Here is a 19,412-nt window from a genome sequence, read left to right on the forward strand (position 1 = left end):
AATAGGTCAGCTCACCCCCGTCCCCACCCCCCCTTCAAACCATAACTAGCTTCCGCTCTCAGCTTAAATGTCACCTCCTCGGAGAGTTTCCCTGCTCACCCTGGTCACAGTGGAAACTCCACCCCAACTGTACTAAATCATGTCACTCCAGGCTGCCTGTTTCCTTCTTAGCACCAGTCACCGTTTGTAGTTCGGTTATCCTCTCCATGGGACGGTGAATTCCATGGGGCATCATCCAGTTTACCTAGCTCATTATTTTACCTCCATGCCTAGTACAAGACCTGGCACTTACTAGGTGGTTAATAAACACTGTTGAATTTAGGAAGGAGGGAGAGGGGCGCCTGGGTGGCTCAGTTGGTTGAGCATCCCACTCTTGGTGTCAGCTCAGGTCAGATCTCTGATCTCGGGGTTGTGAGGTAGAACCCTGCCTCCTGCTCTATGTTGGGGTGGGGAGCCGCTGCTTGGAATTCTCCCTCTCCCTCCGCCCCTCCTCCTGTTCCTGCGCTCTCGTGCGCGCTCTCTCTCAACTAAATAAATCGTAAAAAAAAAAAAAAAAAAAAAAAAAAAAAGGAAGGGTAGGTTGGAGACTAAAATGGTGGGGAGGGCCCATTTGCCGCATCCATGAAAAGTTCTCCAGCAAGCAGCTGGAGACCTGGGTCCCAAGCTCAGGAGAGGAGGGCTGCAGCTCTTAGGAGGCAACCTGTATAATCCGACCCTGGCAACGACTGGAGAGCGCCCAGGCACGACTTAAGACAAAGGCTACCCTGCCAGAGAACTACCACCAGGGACACTTGGTAAGCACGCAGATTCCTTGGCTCCTCCCCAGACCGGAGGGACCAGGAATCCGCAGGCGTAGCATTCCCCCCGGATGCACCCTGCAGCAGCAGAGCTCGGCTCTACGGCTCGGGAGGCGCGTACGCGGTGGGGCAAGAGGATAGCAGCTGGGACGGTGACTTTGCGTGGCCAGGGCACAGGGAAGGATCGCATCTCCCCCGCGCCCGCGTCATACCATCACAGGGACCTTTGGCCTCACTTGGCCCCGCGCCGCGCCCAGCCCCCCCGCCCCGCCCTCCGATTGGCCACCGTTCCACCCGCCCCCTCGGCCTCGACAAATGAGGCAGGTGCGCGCCGGAAGCCGGAAGCTTCGCGGCGCCAGCGTCCCCCGGGCGGCTGTTGCGCGGTGCCATGCAGGGGTTGGGGCCAGCCCTGACGGCGCGGCGCCTCTTCTCGTTGCGGCTCCCCCCGCGGCCGCCGCGGCCGGTCGGATCCCGGCTGTCGAGCGGGCCGGCGGAGGCGGCGGAGGCGGGCGCCCTGGAACGGGCCATGGACGAGCTGCTGCGCCGCGCCGTGCCAGCCACGCCGGCCTACGAGCTGCGCGAGAAGACGCCGGCGCCGGCCGAGGGCCAGTGCGCGGACTTTGTGAGCTTCTACGGCGGCCTGGCCGAAGCGGCCGAGCGCGCCGAGCTACTGAGCCGCCTGGCGCGGGGCTTCGGCGTGGACCACGGCCAGGTGGCTGAGCAGAGCGCCGGCGTGCTCCAACTGCGCGAGCAGCCGCGGGAGGCGGCCGTGCTGCTGCAGGCCGAGGACCGGCTGCGCTACGCGCTGGTGCCCCGCTACCGTGGCCTCTTCCACCACATCAGCAAGCTGGACGGCGGCGTGCGCTTCCTGGTGCGGCTGCGGGCCGACCTGCTCGAGGCGCAGGCCCTCAAGCTGGTGGAGGGGCCGCACGTCCGGGTAAGGCCCCGCCCGGGCCCCCGCCTTGCACCAGGTCCGCGAGCTCTTGGCGGTCCTCCCCGTACAGTCCCCACCTGCCCCTCAAGCCCCCCACACTCCACCTTCCCCATCCTGAAGCCGCGCACACTTTGCCCCCAGTTACAGCCCCCTGCATCCCGTCCCCTTCCTTCCCAGGCTTTCTGAATCCTTGCCTTGCTCCAGGGTTTACTGTGTCGTGCTTACTAGAAACTCAGCACCGCCTACCTTTAACGTGACTGTCAACGCCTCCTTCATGGTTAAGTGTGCTCCACGAAATCTCTTTTTTATTATTTTAGCTGAGTTACATCTTTGTGATATATTTGAACGAGTGCCCAGCTGAGCATCACGTAGCCTCCAAAAACCTGGATGGTGTCAGCAAAAGTTAGTTGCACACCCACTATGTGTCAGCCGTTGTCTAAGAAGCCCTGCGGAATGCACAGAGATGAGGTCTCTGGTGTCTGCCTCATGACTGGGCAGGACATTGCCCTTTCTTGAGTTCAGCCCTGAAATGTGATGATCCCAAGTTGAGTACTTGAGTAATCAGGTGCTTGGCACAGTGAGCTCATGTTAGGTGCAAATAAGCGCTTTAAGATTTAAATAGTGGTGGCTTGAAAGGTTGCTGACAGTTGAACGCAGTTCTCGTCTACTCTTGGATTAAATATGAAGGGTTCATTAGCCTGCCCTTTTCATGCACAAAAAATGATATGAATGATTCAGGAAGCTTCTGACATTCAGAACTTTTTTGGGTGCAGTTGGCTTTTAAAAATTGAGCACTTGAACGATTATGTCCTAATTCATTTAAGAACTCGAACAATAGCATGATGATTTTCATGTTCATGTCCTCATTCTTAGGTGGGTTAAGGAAGCCTACTGAGGTCAGGAGACTTGACCAAGAACTCAAAGCAAATAGGTATGTCTCCAATCATCTACCCAGACCTCAGTCTGGGGTTCTTTTCACCATGGTTTATCACCCCATCATGCAGTGTGAGTTAACGGTGTTTATGAGAAACTTCATCTTTTTTGACTGTTTGGCCTCAGATGCATAAACACTGCAGATAGTTAAGAATGGGGTTAATCTCAGTGATAACAGGGCTGTGATTGATTACTCATGATGGCTGGTTATCTATAATGCTTAATGTTAATCTAGGGCCACGATTTGAATTGATCACATTTCTGACTCAAGCCCAGTCTGAGTGTTTGAGACTTTGTGTTCTATGTGCTGTGCCTTCCCATCTGCTTGGGTTAAGTCTTCGATCCAAGCTTAGGTCTTTGGGGTTTTTTTTTCCTTGAAGTAGGGACCAGTACTCCATTATGGTCCTTCAGAAGCTTGATTTTTATTACATAGAAGACTGGAGAATTAGATAGAATGTCAGCTGTCCCAGAATGGAATCATCTCCCCTTCTGTCCATCCTTCCACACAACATATGGCCATCGGGTGTTTATCTTATACCAGGAATGCTCCTGGCGCTAAGGTCACTTGGTCAAGAGATTCCAATCCAGTCTAGTATGGGAAGAGTCATCTCATTCTCAGCAAGCCATAGGGACCTGTTGTACAGATGAGCTGATTATAGCTCTTCATGGCCAAGTGCGGTGCCCAGAGTCCTGAGCTGGAACTCAAGCCCAGTCTTGACTCCAGAATTGTGTGCTTTGTCACTACACATTGATTCTTGGAGCTGATAACTTTACTGGATCTAAAAGGGATTTGGTTTTCTTAGAATTTGCCTTTTTCTGCAAAATCAAGGACAAGATAAAACCACCCAGCTAATTAATGGCTTTGTTTCACTTAGTTTTACCGAATGGGGAGTTGAATGTTCTCTAGTTGTGAGTGTATTTACTTTTCCCAAGAGTAAGCGTATGAGCTTCCATCTTACCGGTAACGTCAGTGCTCACCTTTCTCTGGAACCACTGGTCAGTCTTCCCTGTTGGAAAATCATGAATCCTGCCGTGGCCAGAAGGATCCACATTTAATGTCTTTCCTCCGGCGTTCTTGGTGCACACCAAGCTACCGTGGACATCTCCAGCTTTACCGTCCGTTACTCGCTCCTCTCCGCGGACCCGCTCTCCAGCCCAGCTGGCGCTTTGATGGAGAGCTCCCGACCCCACGTCACTGCATGATGCTTGCTTGGGAAGCCCATCAGAGCAGGAGCTGCTCAGCACTGAACTTCTCCAGCACTCCCGTTCAAGGTGGTCTCGCCCAGTTTTGCGCTGCAGCGCGTGCGTTAGTACGTGTGCATTTACTATTATTCGCTTGGATTTTATACCTTAACGTCAGAATCCAGCATTTGAAATGTATTATTCCGCCAGCCGCCCCCCAACTCCAACTAGGTGATCAGCCTTGTGTTGAATGTCTTGCATAGCAAAATGCTGAACGATGCAGGAGATGAGAGTCCAGGGTGCCCTGCCACAAGACAGTTGGCACACTTACTACCCTGTATGTCTTGATGTCACACTGCTGCACTCAGAGGTCTGAGCCCAGAGGGAAGCCCAGAGGGCTTGGAAGGTTTCTGCACGGCCAGCAGAGGCGTCGCGTCAGACATTCGGACAGCCCTTGGCAGGTTCAGCATGTCGGCCCCAGTGATGTGTAAGGTCCCATCCAGTTCTAAATCCTCCAGTTCTGTGAGCCGTTCCCACACACGTCCTTGCCCTCGTTCTTCACCACACGAGAAAACTTGGTTATCGTTCAGGCGAGAAGGAGCGTGGCAGCTGAAGGCTGTGACATTGAAACTGGATCTGGGGGGGCAGAGGGGCCCACTCTGGGGAGATCCTGAGCCAGGCCCTCCGCTGTTCAGGGTTCCCTTGGCTCTTCAACCAAGGTAGTCCACACACGAACATTGTGTACCGACAGGCAGAAAGTCACGTGGAATAAAGCTATTTCTTGAACAGAGGATGAGTAACAATAGCCTGACCTTTGCTTCTGCATGTGGTCTGGACAAAGGCAAGACGCCTTTTCTAGTCGTTCGGTCGCCCCACTTGCGTTTCTCTACCTGGAGATCCTGTCCTGTCCGGTGCACATAACCACTAGAGCTAAATCTGCCGGTTCCCTTCTCCTTTGCTCTACGTAGCCACGCAACACTTTTTTAATCTCTGTCATTTGAATCCTTCAGAGAATAGTTTTTTTAATCCATAGAAATTGTCCCTGGGATTCAATGTTCTAATGTCTTGCCAGGATCACATTATGTGTGCAGTCCACTTTGATTCTGTTTCTTCTCCCTCCTTCTGGATTTTGCATCCAAGCCAAAGAGGCAACACAGCTAGAACCTTTTGCTCTGAGGAATTCAGTGTTAGAAACCTCTGGAAGTTTGGCACATGAATCTTTAGAGCAGGAGTCCCAAACACCCAGGGACCTGTGGTGCCCTGTGATGCTGGGGGAGCAGGGAGCTCACTCCGCCCTGGCCGCTGATCTGAGCGCCCCTCCCCGTGTGCACATGGCACTGAGTCCCCGCGGTGTCGCACTCCTGCACCTGCGCACCTCCGGACTTGCCGGGTGAAGTCACGTGGACACGCGCTGGTTTGCATGAGGGCTGCTGTGGGTTCGGCCCTGAGCGTTCACCCCGGAATACTCTCCATCCGCTGCAGGCCCACAACCAGTTCTAGTTTACCGAATCCTGTAGGGGGCAATGGCATTTTTAGAGTAACCAGCAAGTATGCGGCCAAAAAGGAAGCTGACTGGGTGTGTTTCGCGGGGCGGTGGGTATTGCAGAGGTAGTGGTGTGTGGAGATGGACGGACGGGCCGGCTCTCAAGACGGTCTGTGCCCTCGGCTGATTGGAGGCATGATTTTAGCCAGGTCCTTTAACCCTAGGGCCCATGGGCTGCGCGCTGAGGTGAGAGATGCTGCTGGCGGTTGGTGTACTCAAGGTCAGCCTGCTTCTCTTCTAAGACGTGCTCTGATTACTGTGCAGCTTAGCTCAAAATCACGTTCACAAACGGGCACAGTTCGCCACGGTCCCAGGTTGTGATTACTGGAAACGGGTGTGAGGGTCGGCACATGCTCTGTGTGTGTGTGTGTGTGTGTGTGTGTGTGTGGTTTAGAGGCTGTCTGTCCTCCACAGGCCAGTTGGGGTCGAGGAGGTACGTTTCTTAGAAAATCCCCCGTGAAGCCGACTCGAGTTCCCATTCTAGGAGGTCTAAGCTCCGTTCAGTGGTTTGTGGACACTAGAAGGAAGTTGACATTTAGAAAATGGAAGGGTTTCTTGATGGCAGTTTGAACATAGAGATTCCAGTGAGATGAGATGTGTGTGGGCCTTGACAGAAGCGCGGGGGCCACCAGAGAGGGAGCTAAACTCGCAGCAGACTGGCCAGTGTCCCCACTCTCTTGAGATTCAGTCACACTGGATGCTTTGTCGTGTGACCTCTTTTGGTGGCTTGTCCTGCTTTTCAGTGAACATAGTGGTCCTTGTTGGTTCTCCTAAATTCTGCTTAGCTAGACCGAAAAGGACCGTCTCTATAGTTTGGCAGGGATGCCCCAGTGCCCCAGGGACAGCAGCTTCCTCCAGTGGGAATTGTACCTAGAACGTCTTAGCTGTGCCGCCGGGACCTGTCCGGTGCTTCCAGCTCCCTGTCCCGGCTCAGGGCTTCTGAGCAATAAGAACTTCAAACGGGGAGATCCTGAGAGCCAACAACTTCAGAAGAGGCATTGGGAGACCGCTTTTTCTCTGCCACAAGGGGAGTTTGGCTGGCCTTCTGCACGGTGTCCTCCAAGGTAGCCCCGGTCGGCAGGTCCGGAAAGCCGAGCGCACGCTGACCGCCCTCGCCATAAGTGGAGTGTGTATGTTGGATCGATGGCGGAGCTGATGCGCCCAAACCAGAGGTGGCGTCTTCCCCTCCTGTCGCCTGTGATCCAGCCCGAACAGCAGTGCCGCGTGAGTGCCGAGCTTGGGGACTTGTGCTCTTTCACCTAGATTCCCAGATCTCATGTGGCAGGGTCACATTTCACAGCCGTCAGTAACCTGAAATAGAACCAAGAGACCTTGGAGGGGGAGCTCTCATCAGCCAAACCATTTCTTTCATCATTAATCCTGAATTGATCCTGAAACTAGGGACTTCCCACATGCTCCTGGCATGACTGTGGTCGAGGCGTGGAGCGTGGCTAATATAGCCCTAACCCTTCAGTGCACAGGTTCCTAACCTGGGGTCCGCGAACCCCTGGGGATGAGCCAAAGCTGAGTTTCAGAGGGTTCCGTGAATCCCAGGAGATTGTGTGCAGATGTTGACACATGTGTCTGTGTTTTTGTAGGGAGCGGGTCCCTGATTTTTAGCACGTACTCAAGAGTGCGTGAGGACCCAGGAAGGTAAGAACGGTTGTGGTCCAAGGCAGTACTTTATAAGCAGCAGTTCTCTGCTGCCCGGTCGATGGCCTCTCTTCTCCCATCCTGCCACTGCCTGCTCTCCATTCTCCAGTCTTTCTTGTCTCTTTCATTTGACATCAGTCTGTTAGCTGTCTTCCCCATGGGAGACCCCCCTGGATTCCTCGGGCACCAGAGGAGTGAAGTCGAAACGACGTCTGCCCTCACTGCAGGCATAGAGCTGAGTGAAGAGGACCGGGTTATGGAGCGAGAATTAAAAGGAATTGTAAAGGGCATTTGGTCCAACCCATAAATCCTTAAAACAGCTCCACCAAATCCTCATCGACCCTGCGCTCGGTCCCCGCCTATGGTGAGGTTCACTCTCTCCCAGGACAGCACGGGTAGTCAGCCCTAGCTATTGAAGTCTTCTCCTTTTATATTAAATTCAATCCAAGCCTAACTTGGTCTGTGATTTCCCCGTTGGTCCAAGATTTACCTCCCTCCTCGCCCCCATAGGGTCACACAGAACAAATTTGGGGCTGGTTCTGTGCCCCAGGCCTTAACTATTTCAAGATGGATCTCACTTCCTTCTGAAACCTTTTCTGAGCCACCAACCCTATACTTAATTGTAACTTGTCTCAAGTGACAACATTGTGAGTCCTTTCACCTTTTATCAGGGAATAAAATGTGAAGTGGTCCTATATTCACAGCTTTTGTAGTTACAGCTCTTTGTCAATTCTGTACCAGATGTCCTGAGATGTTTATTATTATTCAGTAATAATATTCAGTGTACCTGTTAACATGCAGTTCATCTGTAACAGAAACCCAAAATAATAGTGGTTTGAAGAAGAGAGAATTTGTCTCTCATATAGAAGTCTGAAGGTAGACACCCCAGGGCTGATTCTGTTCTGTGGTGCCTTCAGTTGACCCAGACTTCCATTTGGCTCTCCCCTAAAAACCTTCATCCCCAGCCTTACCTCATGGCCCAAGATGGCTGCTCTGGCGATCACATCACCTTCCAGCCTGCAGGGGGAGTGACAAAGAAAAGATGGCCAAGGGTATACTCTTTTGTCATTTTTTAAGGTTCCCTAAAGCTGCTTCAGGACACTTGTGTATACACTGGATTGGCCATAAATCAGTCCTATGACTTCCCCTAGCTGCAGTGTGATTTTGAACCTGGACAGCCACGCGCCTCCCTAAAGCATAAGGCTTCTGTGCGTTTGGAAGAAGGGGAGGCAGCTGTTGAGGAGCAAGCCGTGTCTGCTGCCCCGGGCGTCCTCTCGCTCTGGCTGTCGGGAGGCCTCCTGCCGTCGGTGTTCAGCGTGTCACGGGAGGCTACCCTGAGCCGGGTCTGCCCCCACGTCCTCTCCTTTCCCTACGCACCTGGTGCCATTCCTTGCTTGAAAGGTGAAGTTGACTCACGGCACTACTGGAAGTAGATCAGATACAAATAAAGTGAAGTGAAATTAGAATAATTTCATCAAGTCTAAATGCACTGATCACCGGGCGTGCTATTGTTTTATGTTGCACTAGAGCAGGAAAAACCGCTCCCAACGTCAGCAGTGACCTGCCGTCACGTGAAGAATGCATCTCAACTTCAGAGATGTCCAAATACGAAAACGCGCATCTTAGAGCTGACGATGTGGCTCTAAGTGGAGTCCCGCGCCGCCGGTGTTAGCGTGCCCTTCGTGCCCTCCATTGTCCCGTCAACCTCACGTTTTCAGTCGTGTTCACTGCGGTGAACGCTTCCCAACATACCATTTGACTGGGGTCGCAGAGGCTAAGTCGAGAGCTGGGTGCCACGCCCCCAGTCGGGATGGGTCCCGCAGAGAAACTGGAGAAGCACCGTGCAGGTGGCTTTGTGTCCCCCTTTGCCACTTTATCCACTGTGCCGGCTGGCGACAAGTCTGTCCCCGGCACTCAGTGCTTCGTGTTCTCCCTTTCAGGAGATGAACGGAGTGCTGAAGGGTATGCTCTCAGAGTGGTTCTCTTCTGGCTTCCTGAGCCTAGAACGGGTCACCTGGCACTCGCCCTGTGAGGTGCTGCAGAAAATCAGCGAGTAAGTATTAAGGTTTTCACTTCTCCTAAATGTTAGCTGAAAGTCAGTCTCCATCCGCACATGCGTTCGGTTCCAAGCACAGTATTCGCCACTGTTGTCCTGTCCTAGTAAGTAATGTCGAGATCACAGGTGGGCACCGACCATTCTGCACGCGGGGTCCCGTTGATGTCCTCGTGTTTCCCGCAGGCCCCAGCATCGCAGCCGCAGGACTTCACTGGACCTAGCGTGTGCATTAGTATCTCCCCTAGTTGGGAAAACTCTGTTGGGTATATCTGTGAATGGGCTGTATGGTGCCTGATGCCAGCGTGCCCGGGACACGGGGAAGCCCAGGCTGGCATGTCACGACAGTCCCCAGACAGGAGGAACACTTCCGTCTCAGGGTCTTCATGCTCCATGCCGTCTTAAGGAAGCTAAGGCTTGCGGAAGGTTGCTCTTTGAAGTGTGACAAATTCCAGGGGCTGCCATGTCACATGTGGAAAACAACACAGTGGTTGGGAGGAGGTCGCTGGACAATATGGAACTGGGATGCGCGTTGGCATCACGGACCCCACACCGCAGAGACTCAGAGGAATAAAACCAGGATGTTTAACCCCAAAGCATCCGGCTAGTTTTGCATTAAAATCTGCTGCGCAGGGGCGCCTGGGTGGCTTGGTCGGTTGAGCGTCCAGCTCTTGGTTTCTTTTTTTTTTTTTTTTTAAGATTTTATTTATTTATTTGACAGACAGCCAGCGAGAGGGAACACAAGCAGGGGGAGTGGGAGAGGAAGAAGCAAGCTCCCAGCGGAGAAGCCTGATGTAGGTCTCGATCCCAGGACCCTGGGATCACGCCCTGAGCCGGAGGCAGACACTTAATGACTGAGCCACCCAGGCACCCCCAGCTCTTGGTTTCTGCTCAGGTCATGGTCTCAGGGTCATGAGACTGAGCCCCAAGTTATGCTTCACGTTCAATGAGGAGTCTCTCTCTCTCTGTCTCTTTCTCTCAAATAAATGAATAGATAAAATCTTTTAAAAAATACATAAATAAAATGGCTGCACACTGGGCCCCACAAACTAGTCTTAAGAGCGGGTATTAAGAATTAGAGGACAGTTTTGTGTGTAAAGTGGTCATTAGTTGGAGTTGCTGTCAGTGCTGTTTCATATTAAAATGATTCTCTTTGACTTCTGAGGATGTAGTTGGAGGATTTATTTGACTCTAGTGAGTGATACGAATAGGAATCAGCCGTGCTTCTTGAACTTGTAAGTTGTCCAGCCGTCTTACTTCTTTCTAATTCTCTCCTCAGGTCAGAGGCCGTGCATCCTGTGAAAAATTGGATGGACATGAAGCGACGCGTCGGGCCTTACAGGAGGTGTTACTTCTTTTCTCACTGTGCAGCCCCCGAGGAGCCCTTGGTCGTGCTGCACGTGGCACTGACCGGCGAGATCTCCAGCAACATCCAGGTACCTGACGGTCGCTGCCGAACCACGCAGGCGTCCTGCAGAGCCCCGTACATTTTTCTAAAACTTGGTTTTATCCCTCTTTATGAAATCCATTGCTTGAGGCATTCGTGTTTCGAACTGGCTAGAGAAGAAATCTCCAGATCTGCGTGGGTGTAGGCACGTACTGTATAAACAGTTAGAGAACGAGGACGGTGCTCCCCTGTGGGAGCTGAACTTGAGCGGAGACCTGGCTGAGGGAGGGAGGGCACTTGCTTCCACATGTGAACCTTTGTTAAGTGCCTGTGGGCAGGTATAAAAGACCTGTGACTAAAAACTTGAAAACTAAGACTGTGTGCCGCGTGCCTGCTGTGGGCCCAGCGCTCTGCCTGGGGAGCAGAGGGGACAGGCCCGGCGTGCCACGGAGTTGGCAAGAAAGTCCACATCCTTCCTGCAGGGGTGGGGGGCAGGGGGGAGGCTGCAGAAGGAGAACCAGTGCAGAGCTCGGGATGGGGGCAGACTGCGAGGAAGGGGCAGGCAGGTGAGGGGAGCGGAGACGCCCGGTCGCTTCGGGCTTTGCGTCCGGAACGGCCGGTTAGGAAGCTGGAAAGAGCAGGTACCGCGGTGGTCATGCGGGCAGCGTTTCCGAGTATCAGAAGGCGGAGAAATCAAGCAGAGCAAATGGGCAGGCCTTCGTGACCACCAGGGAGAAATCGCCCGAAGGGTTTCGTGGCAAACGCTGGCAGTGCTCTCTGGGGGGGGGGGGGGTGTCTATGAAAAGAGAGAACCCGCGTTGTTTTCCACCTACAATTTCCACTCTGAGGGATTCATCCCCGGGGAATGCTCAGACCTGAGAGCGCAGACGGTGGCTCATCAGGGCATCGTGTACAGTTTTGAAAGGCTGGACATGATGGCCAACTGCCCAGCATAGGGGAGCAGGAGAGAGACGAAGGCACGTACACGTGGTACACCCTCTCACCCGGGCTCTCGTGCATGTATTTACATGTGGGTTTACTACAGAAAAGCCGGCCTTGGCTTACGCTTGAGTAAAGTTCCAGCCCGGGCCGAGCATGTTTGCGCGCTCTTACTTCCGTGTATATGGATTGAGCGTTTGCTCGGTGCCCGTCAGCTCCTGAAGCACGTCCCTGAGTCCCTGCGCCGTGCAGTGTGTTAGGCGTCACGCCCACTGTCACTGGCCTCGTGTGGGTGTGAGAAGACTGAGGCTTAGGGGGACTTCAGTGCTGTGCCCAGGATCCCAGAACCAGTAAGGATGAGATGGGATTCCAATCCTGCCCACACCCCAGCCCTCAGGGCAGTGCCTTCTGTGCTGGAGATCGGGAGCAGGCGACAGGGGAGGGGGTTGTGCACAGGGTGTGTGTGTGTGTGTGTGTGTGTGTGTGTTCCCTGAGGAAAAACAAGGATGTAGCACAAAATCAAAAAGGTACATAGAAAGGTAAATTTCCTAAGAGCAAAACTGTATAGGACCCGGTATGGCCTACTGAGAAATCTAAAAGCCTAGAGCCGGAGAGAAGGAATGAAAATGACTACGGGCTACAGCCAGCAGGCCTGCACGGGAAGTAGGGCCCTGGTGGGGTAGGCTAGGTCTGGGTGCCACGGGCAGGCCGGGAGGAGAGTCGTTGCTGGCTCCCTCAGCACAAAGGCCTGGAAGAGACAAACGGGACGCGGGTAGTTTTTTGAGACGTTCAAAAGGATGGAAATGGTGCAGGTGCAGCAAACAGCCCAGTGAGGCCGCGCAGTTGCCGCCTCCAAGAGATTTCCAGTCAGAACAGGCCTGCGGTCCCCAGAGCCTCATCCATCCGTGAACAGGGGCTGAGGTCTCCGGGCTCCCACCCTCCCCAGCTTCTCCCGGCCCCAGGAGGTAGGGCAGGCATGGGAAGCGAGGGGCCCAGGCCCACCCTCACCACCATGGTGTCTTCCAGGCCATAGTGAAGGACTGCCCCCCAGCGGACACAGAGGAGAGGAGCAAGATCTCCGCGGCCATCTTCTACTCCATCAGCCTGACGCAGCCCGGACTGCAGGGGGTGGAGCTGGGCACCGTCCTGGTGAAGCGAGTGCTCAAGGAGCTGCAGGTGGGTGCTGCGCAGGGCCTCAGGTGTCAGCCCCTCGGACAAGAGACAGGAGAGGACCTGGAGGGGGGTGAGAGGGGTGGGAAAGAGCCACATGCCCCTTGGCATGTCCCAGGTGCCCCGAGACGACTCAGAAGGAGGCAGTGCCGAGAAAGGTGCGTCTGGAAACTCGCTCTCAGATGTCTTCCAAGGACATCAGCCCCTCCAAGGAGCCTTCCACTCTGTGGCCGGGACCTCTCCTGGCTGGCGTGTGCTGTCCCGGTTTCGTAACCACCAGTCCCTTAGCCCCCATGTCCCAGTTTGGATGGCACGCTTTGTGGTCGTCTTGGCCGTGCCTGACCGGCTCCCACGCCCTCCAGGCTCTGGCCCCGACACCCCCTCAGCGCAGGCTTTCTCATCGGCTGTGAGAGAGTGTCGAGGTTAGACCAGGCAGCTCAAAGGTAAACACACTGGCCTTGTTTTTTTTTTTGTTTTTTTTTTTTTGTTACTTCCCCCTATTGCCCTGGGAAAAACGCTTCACCATCCCACAGCAGAAATGTTCACATTCAGTCCAGGTCTAGCTTTCTGAAACGATCTCATAAGGGGCTTAAGTGAACTGCAGTGAGCAGAATCTAATTATTAGGTAAAATAATTAGATTGCTAATAATTGGCTCTGAGAGCAGTGCTCTCTGCTTTGGGTGGTTTCAACACGGCGCCCGAAGCAGAAGCCCTTCCATGGAGAGTGACAGAATGGAATTAAAATACTGACGTGCTTTGTATTAAATTCATAATCAATCTTAAATCTGAGAACTCAGGATTCAGTTGGATATCAGCTTCATTAGAATCACTCTCTTGCCACCTTCTCCCCAGAGGCGATAGGAGCCACATCTAATTAATATAAGTTTCTTCTTCTTGCCTTCTTTTTTGCATCGGTGTTGATGAATGGAGCAGGGAAAGGGAGCAGGGGGTGTATCAGGGTGAGAAAAGCGTCAAAGGAAGGGCAGAATCCAGGGTTCTGGATAACTCACCCACAGACTGTTTCCGGAGGGTCAGAGTTGGCCCCTCCGCCCAGTAGCCATGGGGGGGGGCGGGGTCACTGGTCCTGCGCTCGGCTGTGAGCCTGATAGTCACCAGGGAGAACCCCGAAAAAAGCCCTGTCATTGTGCCACACCAGCGTGTGCGTCATGGTTTATAAAGGCAGATCCTTGAGAGCCGCCCGAAATGCCCATTAAAAAGAACGTGGTTAGGAAAGTCATGGTATAGTCTTATCTTTTAATATTGTTCTGTTAAAGTTATGTTTTTGAATTTTGAATGAGAAAATGCTCATGATCCAGGTTCATAAAGCAGGGGCATAAACTAAACGTCTCACTCTGGGAAAAACTGCCTGGAGAAAGACCAGAAGGAGTTACACTTTATCAGACCTGGAGGGTAGGTACCTCAGAGTCCTGGAATATTGGTAGGGTTTGTTGGTTTGTTTCTGCTTCCATCAGAAGTTAAAAAAAAATTCTTCTGGAGCGAGCACATAGTACATTTTTAATCTGAAAATGCTTGCTTTTTACAAACTGGTCCTCGAGATCTGTCATTTGACCATGAACCGTGTCGTCCAATGAACTGTACTGTCTTGAGATGGAGAAGCAGCCGTGGCCTCCCCTTCTGGCCCATCCTCGCACGCACTGCGGGATCGCAGGCCAGCAACTACTTGCTCACGACACAGTCATTGAGTGCTTGCGTGCCAAGTGCCAAACCAGGCTCCTGTGGCTGCAGAGAAGTCCCTGGGAGGGGCGTGGTGTGCCACACAGACCAGAGCTGTGGTCAGAAGACTGTGTATCAAGCCCCACGTCACCGCAGCCCCCACTTGTCATTTCGGGCCCGGGCCCTGACTTGCCCCTGTGATAGACAGTGCAGACAGAGAAGTAGCGCACAGGCTCACCTTGGGGACTCAGGATGCCTCCAGGGCCTAGCGTGTGTCAGGTTCTTAATAAATGTGCCTCGAAAGGAGAGAATGAATGCACATCAAATACCATGTCGTAACCTGTACAGCAGCGTGCAGGGCTTCATGAGGCCCACATGATAAGTGGAGGGGTGTTTCTGCTGCAGGGACAGACCTGCTGAATTGTGTGTGTGTGTTTTCTCCACCTTCCTTTCCCAACCATCTGTGCCTTACAGAAAGAGTTTCCTCATCTTGGGACATTTTCAAGTCTGTCTCCTATACCTGGATTCACCAAGTGGCTCCTGGGACTCCTGAACTCGCAAGCAAAGGAACACGGGAGGAGTGAACTCTTTACCGATTCAGAATGTAAAGAAATCACTGAGATCACAGGCGGTCCCATTAATGAGACCCTCAAGGTCTTTCTTAGCAGCAGTGAATGGGTGAAGTCTGAGAGGCTGGTCAGGGCGCTCCAGGCCCCCTTGATGCGGCTCTGTGCCTGGTACTTATATGGAGAGAAGCACCGGGGCTTCGCCCTGAACCCTGTGGCGAACTTCCATCTGCAGAACGGGGCCACGATATGGCGCATCAACTGGATGGCCGACGCGAGCCTCAAGGGCATCACCAGCTCCTGCGGACTGATGGTCAACTACCGGTACTACCCTGGGGAGACAGCCACCAACAGCACCAGCTACCTCTGCTCCAAGAACATCAAAGCTTCCGAGCAGGTCCTCAGCCTCGTGGCCCAGTTTCAGAAGAACAGCAAACTTTAAACCTGTCCCCAAGCAGACATCCCCCACCCAGAGAAGGATGATTTTCTGGGTGGGTCAGGGAGGGTTATGTATCAAAAGGAGATTTTTAGTCAAGCAGGGCTAGAGCTTGTTCTCTGGCCCACAGCAAGGTCACACTGGGAGGCTGTGCCCTGACTTCCATTGCGGGCGCACAGGTGCGGTGCCTGACGCCAGATAGTGGGGGGGTGGACGCGGCCCGGGCGGGGGTGCTCCGCCCTCCCCGGGAGAGCGGCCTGGCTCCCTGCCAGAGGCGGCGCTGTGGTCCCCCCATCTTCAGAAAGCTCTAGAGCCTCTGCTGGCTGTCGTCCAGGGTGGACCGGCCAGCCCCGCCGGGCCCGGGGCAGATGGCCCAGGTGAGAGCAGATTCTCCTTCAGGCTTAGAACAGGAGTAATTCAGCCATGGTTGTTTTAGCCATTTTTCTCCACTCACTACGAAGGGATAGAGGGCTGTGCTACAAGTTATTCAAATTTTGGAGATCCCGAATGTAGGGAAATATTCATGACTGCACAAAGTTTATGAAATTAAATCATTGAACACATGAGGTGGTGTTGCACAGGGCTTGAATTGGGTTGTAGACGTTACAGTTTCGGAGACGCAGGTTCATAAGGAGCCTCGTAGTACCGAGCGCGCTTGTTGTGTGAAGCAAAGAGCACGCGGTGACATGAGACGGCGTGGTGGCCTCCTCGGGGAGCCGAGACCTCAGAAGCTGGGACGGGCTCTGAGATGCCAGCAGTGCTGCTGGTCCCGGCCTGCCCCGCCCGTGTCTGGGGGCTCTGTGAAGAGGGGGTGAGAACAGAGAGGCAGGCAGAGGCGGTGCCAGCAGTTGTAGGAGTACTGGGGGGTGTCTGCCTGCACGGTCTCACTGTTGTCACTCCTGCAGACGGGTCCCCTGGCCTTCCGTGCTCTTCATCTTCCAGACCCGACCCCTGCTCCTTCTGCATCACCGGCTGCGTGGGGCTTGTTGCCTGATAACAAACGCCGGGACGGTGGTCAGCCCTGGAAATGTCTTTCTCTGAATCCTGGTGGAAGCAGTCAGGTGCCGCTCGGCACGGCTCTGAGCTCACCCTGACAGGGCTTGGGCTCTGGAGCTCCTCATGGGCCCAGGGGTGCCGCCGTCAAGGAGCCGGGGAAGAGTTCACGCGTGGGCCGCTGCTGGGTGGCAGGGGTGCCGTGAGACCACCACCCTGAACCACCCCCCACATACACACACTTCACACCTTCTCTCTCCATGTAGCTTCTTACTGTGGACATTTTCAAACCAAAGACACAGAAGCAGATAGTCAGACAAGCTTGTGCGCCTGTCACCCGGCTCCCACCACGCTCGGGGAGCTTGCTTTCTTGTCAGGCCTTATCTCATGACTTACAGTGGTTTTGCGGTACCCTGTAAGATGGGCCAGCTGGCTAGGTCCAGGATGTGGATGGGGCTGTGGTCTGAATATCGCACCCCCCCAAATTCATACCTTGGACCCCTGTCCCCCAAAGGTGATGGCATTAGGTGGGGACTTAGGGGTGATTAGGGCATGAGGGTGGTGTCCTCGTGAGTGGGATGAGTGCCCTCAACCAGAGGCCCCACAGAGCCCCCCGGGACCCTTCCACCCTGTGAGGTTACAAAGTGTCTATGCCTGGAAGAGGGCCCTCACCCACCCATGCTGGCATCCTGATCTTGGATTTCCAGCCTCCAGAGCTGTGAACAGTAAATTCCTGCTGTTTATAGGCTACTCGGTCTGTGGCATTTGGTCACAGCAGCCCAGACAGCCCAAGAGGGATGGGTGTGGGGAGACGAGTATCGAGTATCTCGTCTCGGTGCATCAGTCCAAATCACTGAAGGGAGGGAGCTGGGCCGCCGCCTTGTGCTGCCGTGGGCTGAAACTCACCTCACTCCACTGAGGTTACAGGAAACCCTGTTGTTTTTGTACTTGTCACACTTACCCTGCGGCTCCTAGCAGGACAGGGGTGGCTGACACGGCCCGGCTCCCCGTTTCCTCTGAGGGATGGTCCGAGTGCCCAGGTGCACACACAGCACCCTTTGCAAAAAGTGGCAGCAGCGGGCCTGGGAGGCAGCAGCGGGTTACCGGATCCCGTCATCTTGAGTTTGCAGCCTGCCTGAGAGCACCTGCTGTCCAGGTGACATCATTGCAAGGGGACACTGTGGCTACAGGTGTAGGTCCTGTCTCCCAGACCTGAGCTGTCCCACGTGCTCTCGGGGGACCCAGTCAACCACTCGGACCATAATGTCGTCTTCTATAAAGTGCCTGTGGTGGGACGGCTCACAGTAGGTGCTCAATACATTGTCGTCCTTCGTTTCCGTAGCGTGCCGGGTTCAGAGCTGAAGCTGCACTCCGCGCCCCCCAACCATGGAGCCTGCTCCTCGCCTGTGTCCCCCAGCCCACCCTTCAGACCCCATCTCAGGAGAGGCTCTGCTCCCCTCCCTCCCGAACCCCTGGTCTAAGCTCCACTCCTGAGGCCTCCCTGCTTTGGGTTCTGTGGTTCAGACACACCCCCATCTCTCTCCCTCCCTTCCACAAGGGTTTCCCCACAGGCTCAGGCCTGGGCTCTGCTGGAAATGGGATTAATTATGATTCAGGTGTGCTAATGGACTTGGGACCGACCTGCTCAGACTTGTTCACTGGCCCCTTTCTGTGCGGAAAGGCAACATGTGGCCCAACAGTTGGAGCAACTTACCGTCGCTTCGCCTCAGTCTTCCCATCTGTAAACGGGGTAACCGCAGCACACAGGCACTTCAGGGCTGCTGAGAAGCCCAGAGGAATGACCACCGTCATGGTCACCTGGATAGAATAGGTTCTCCATCCTCTCTTCCCCATATTTGGAAATTGAGTGTTTGGCAGTCTTCAGGCTTCTGTTTGACAATTTCTAAAGGTGACTAAGTGGGGTAATTTGTTCCCAGAGGAGGGGGGCGCAGGAACTTACACTCTGCACTGCTCAGGCCAGAGACTCACTCATACCTACCTGCTCTTTCTCCCCGGCTCAGCCAGCCCTCCCTCTCCCTCCCCTGTCTCCCCTTCTCCCTGCCCTCCCTCCCTCTGCCCTTCTCTGGAGGGCTGGACCTTCTCTGCCCCCCCACCAGTGGGAGCCCATATTGGGAGCCACTAAGGGCGGCACAGCTCCACCCTCCCTCGGGCATCAGGGGGCCTTAACACTCCAGCCAGAGGGGGCTGCTTTCTACTGATTCTGAGCGTGCCTTAAAAGGTGGGGAGGAGGAATCTCCGAACATTTTTGCAAAGATCACCTTTTCCTGGGCTTTGTTTGAAATTAAGCATAAGGTATATTTAAAATTTAAATGGAGTGAACAGCTCTCTGATTTTTAATTGGATTCTGAAGCACTCATTGGAATAGGAGGTGCTTTTTGATCTATTCTTGGAACAGACAGCTGCCCGATGATTTCCACCCACCACAGACAGCTTCTGCATTATTTGCGATTTAGCAAAATTGATAGAGGGGACCCAGCAGCTCTTTCTTGCCTTTGTTTTTTGTCTTTTTCCAAATGGCATTTGCATTTCTCACCTAGCTAATTTCCTGTCATCCAAAAAAGGAGGAAGAAAGAGGATTTATCTCTGCTCTGAGCCCAATGTTCTCCTCACCTCCCAACTGTGAGGCCTGAGGGTGTTTCTGATTTACAGATGAGGAAACTGAGCTCAGGGAGGATTGAGCCACTGTTGAGGGAGGAGCTGGGACTGTCTGGGGCTGGCCAGGGCCACAGTCTGCTTTCCCCCTACACCGACCTCCAGGCCCACAGCCCAGCCTGAGCAGAGCCTCAGAGAGGAGGCGCCGAGCCACCTGGCAGGAACAAACGGGGACAAAGTTGGAAGGGCAGCCGGGCAGGCGAAGCGACAAAGGACAGGGCATGTCAGGACACAGAGGTTCTGGCAAGAGGGAGGGGTCCTCGGCAGGACTCTCCCAAAGTGGAAAGGAAGTGTCTTGTTACCCATCTAGCCCAGCTGCTATCCAGCAGGCCAGGCCTGGTGCTGCCAAGGTCAGCTGCTCCAAACCAGAGGGTCCCCAGGGGCTGGGCAAATCCGAAGCAGAGTTCCAGGCTCAGTTTGCCAACACTGTTGCCAGACAAACTCGGATAGAATTGTCCCAAGAGAAGCCAATAACTCAA

At 54.1% G+C, this 19,412-nt stretch overlaps 1 protein-coding gene across 1 annotated transcript; it reads left to right on the forward strand.

Annotated features, from left to right (window-relative positions):
• Positions 1-1,163: 1,163 nt before the first annotated feature.
• Positions 1,164-15,833, forward strand: MLYCD (malonyl-CoA decarboxylase). The gene is made up of 5 exons (XM_040633656.1): positions 1,164-1,734; positions 8,983-9,095; positions 10,375-10,531; positions 12,448-12,597; positions 14,740-15,833. The coding sequence occupies exons 1-5, from the start codon at positions 1,186-1,188 to the stop codon at positions 15,271-15,273; spliced, it is 1,503 nt and encodes a 500-aa protein (XP_040489590.1). The 5' UTR covers positions 1,164-1,185; the 3' UTR covers positions 15,274-15,833.
• The last annotated feature ends 3,579 nt before the right edge of the window (positions 15,834-19,412 follow it).

The sequence above is a fragment of the Ursus maritimus genome, unplaced genomic scaffold, assembly GCF_017311325.1.
Source record: "Ursus maritimus isolate PB19 unplaced genomic scaffold, ASM1731132v1 scaffold_19, whole genome shotgun sequence".
NCBI lineage: Eukaryota > Metazoa > Chordata > Mammalia > Carnivora > Ursidae > Ursus > Ursus maritimus.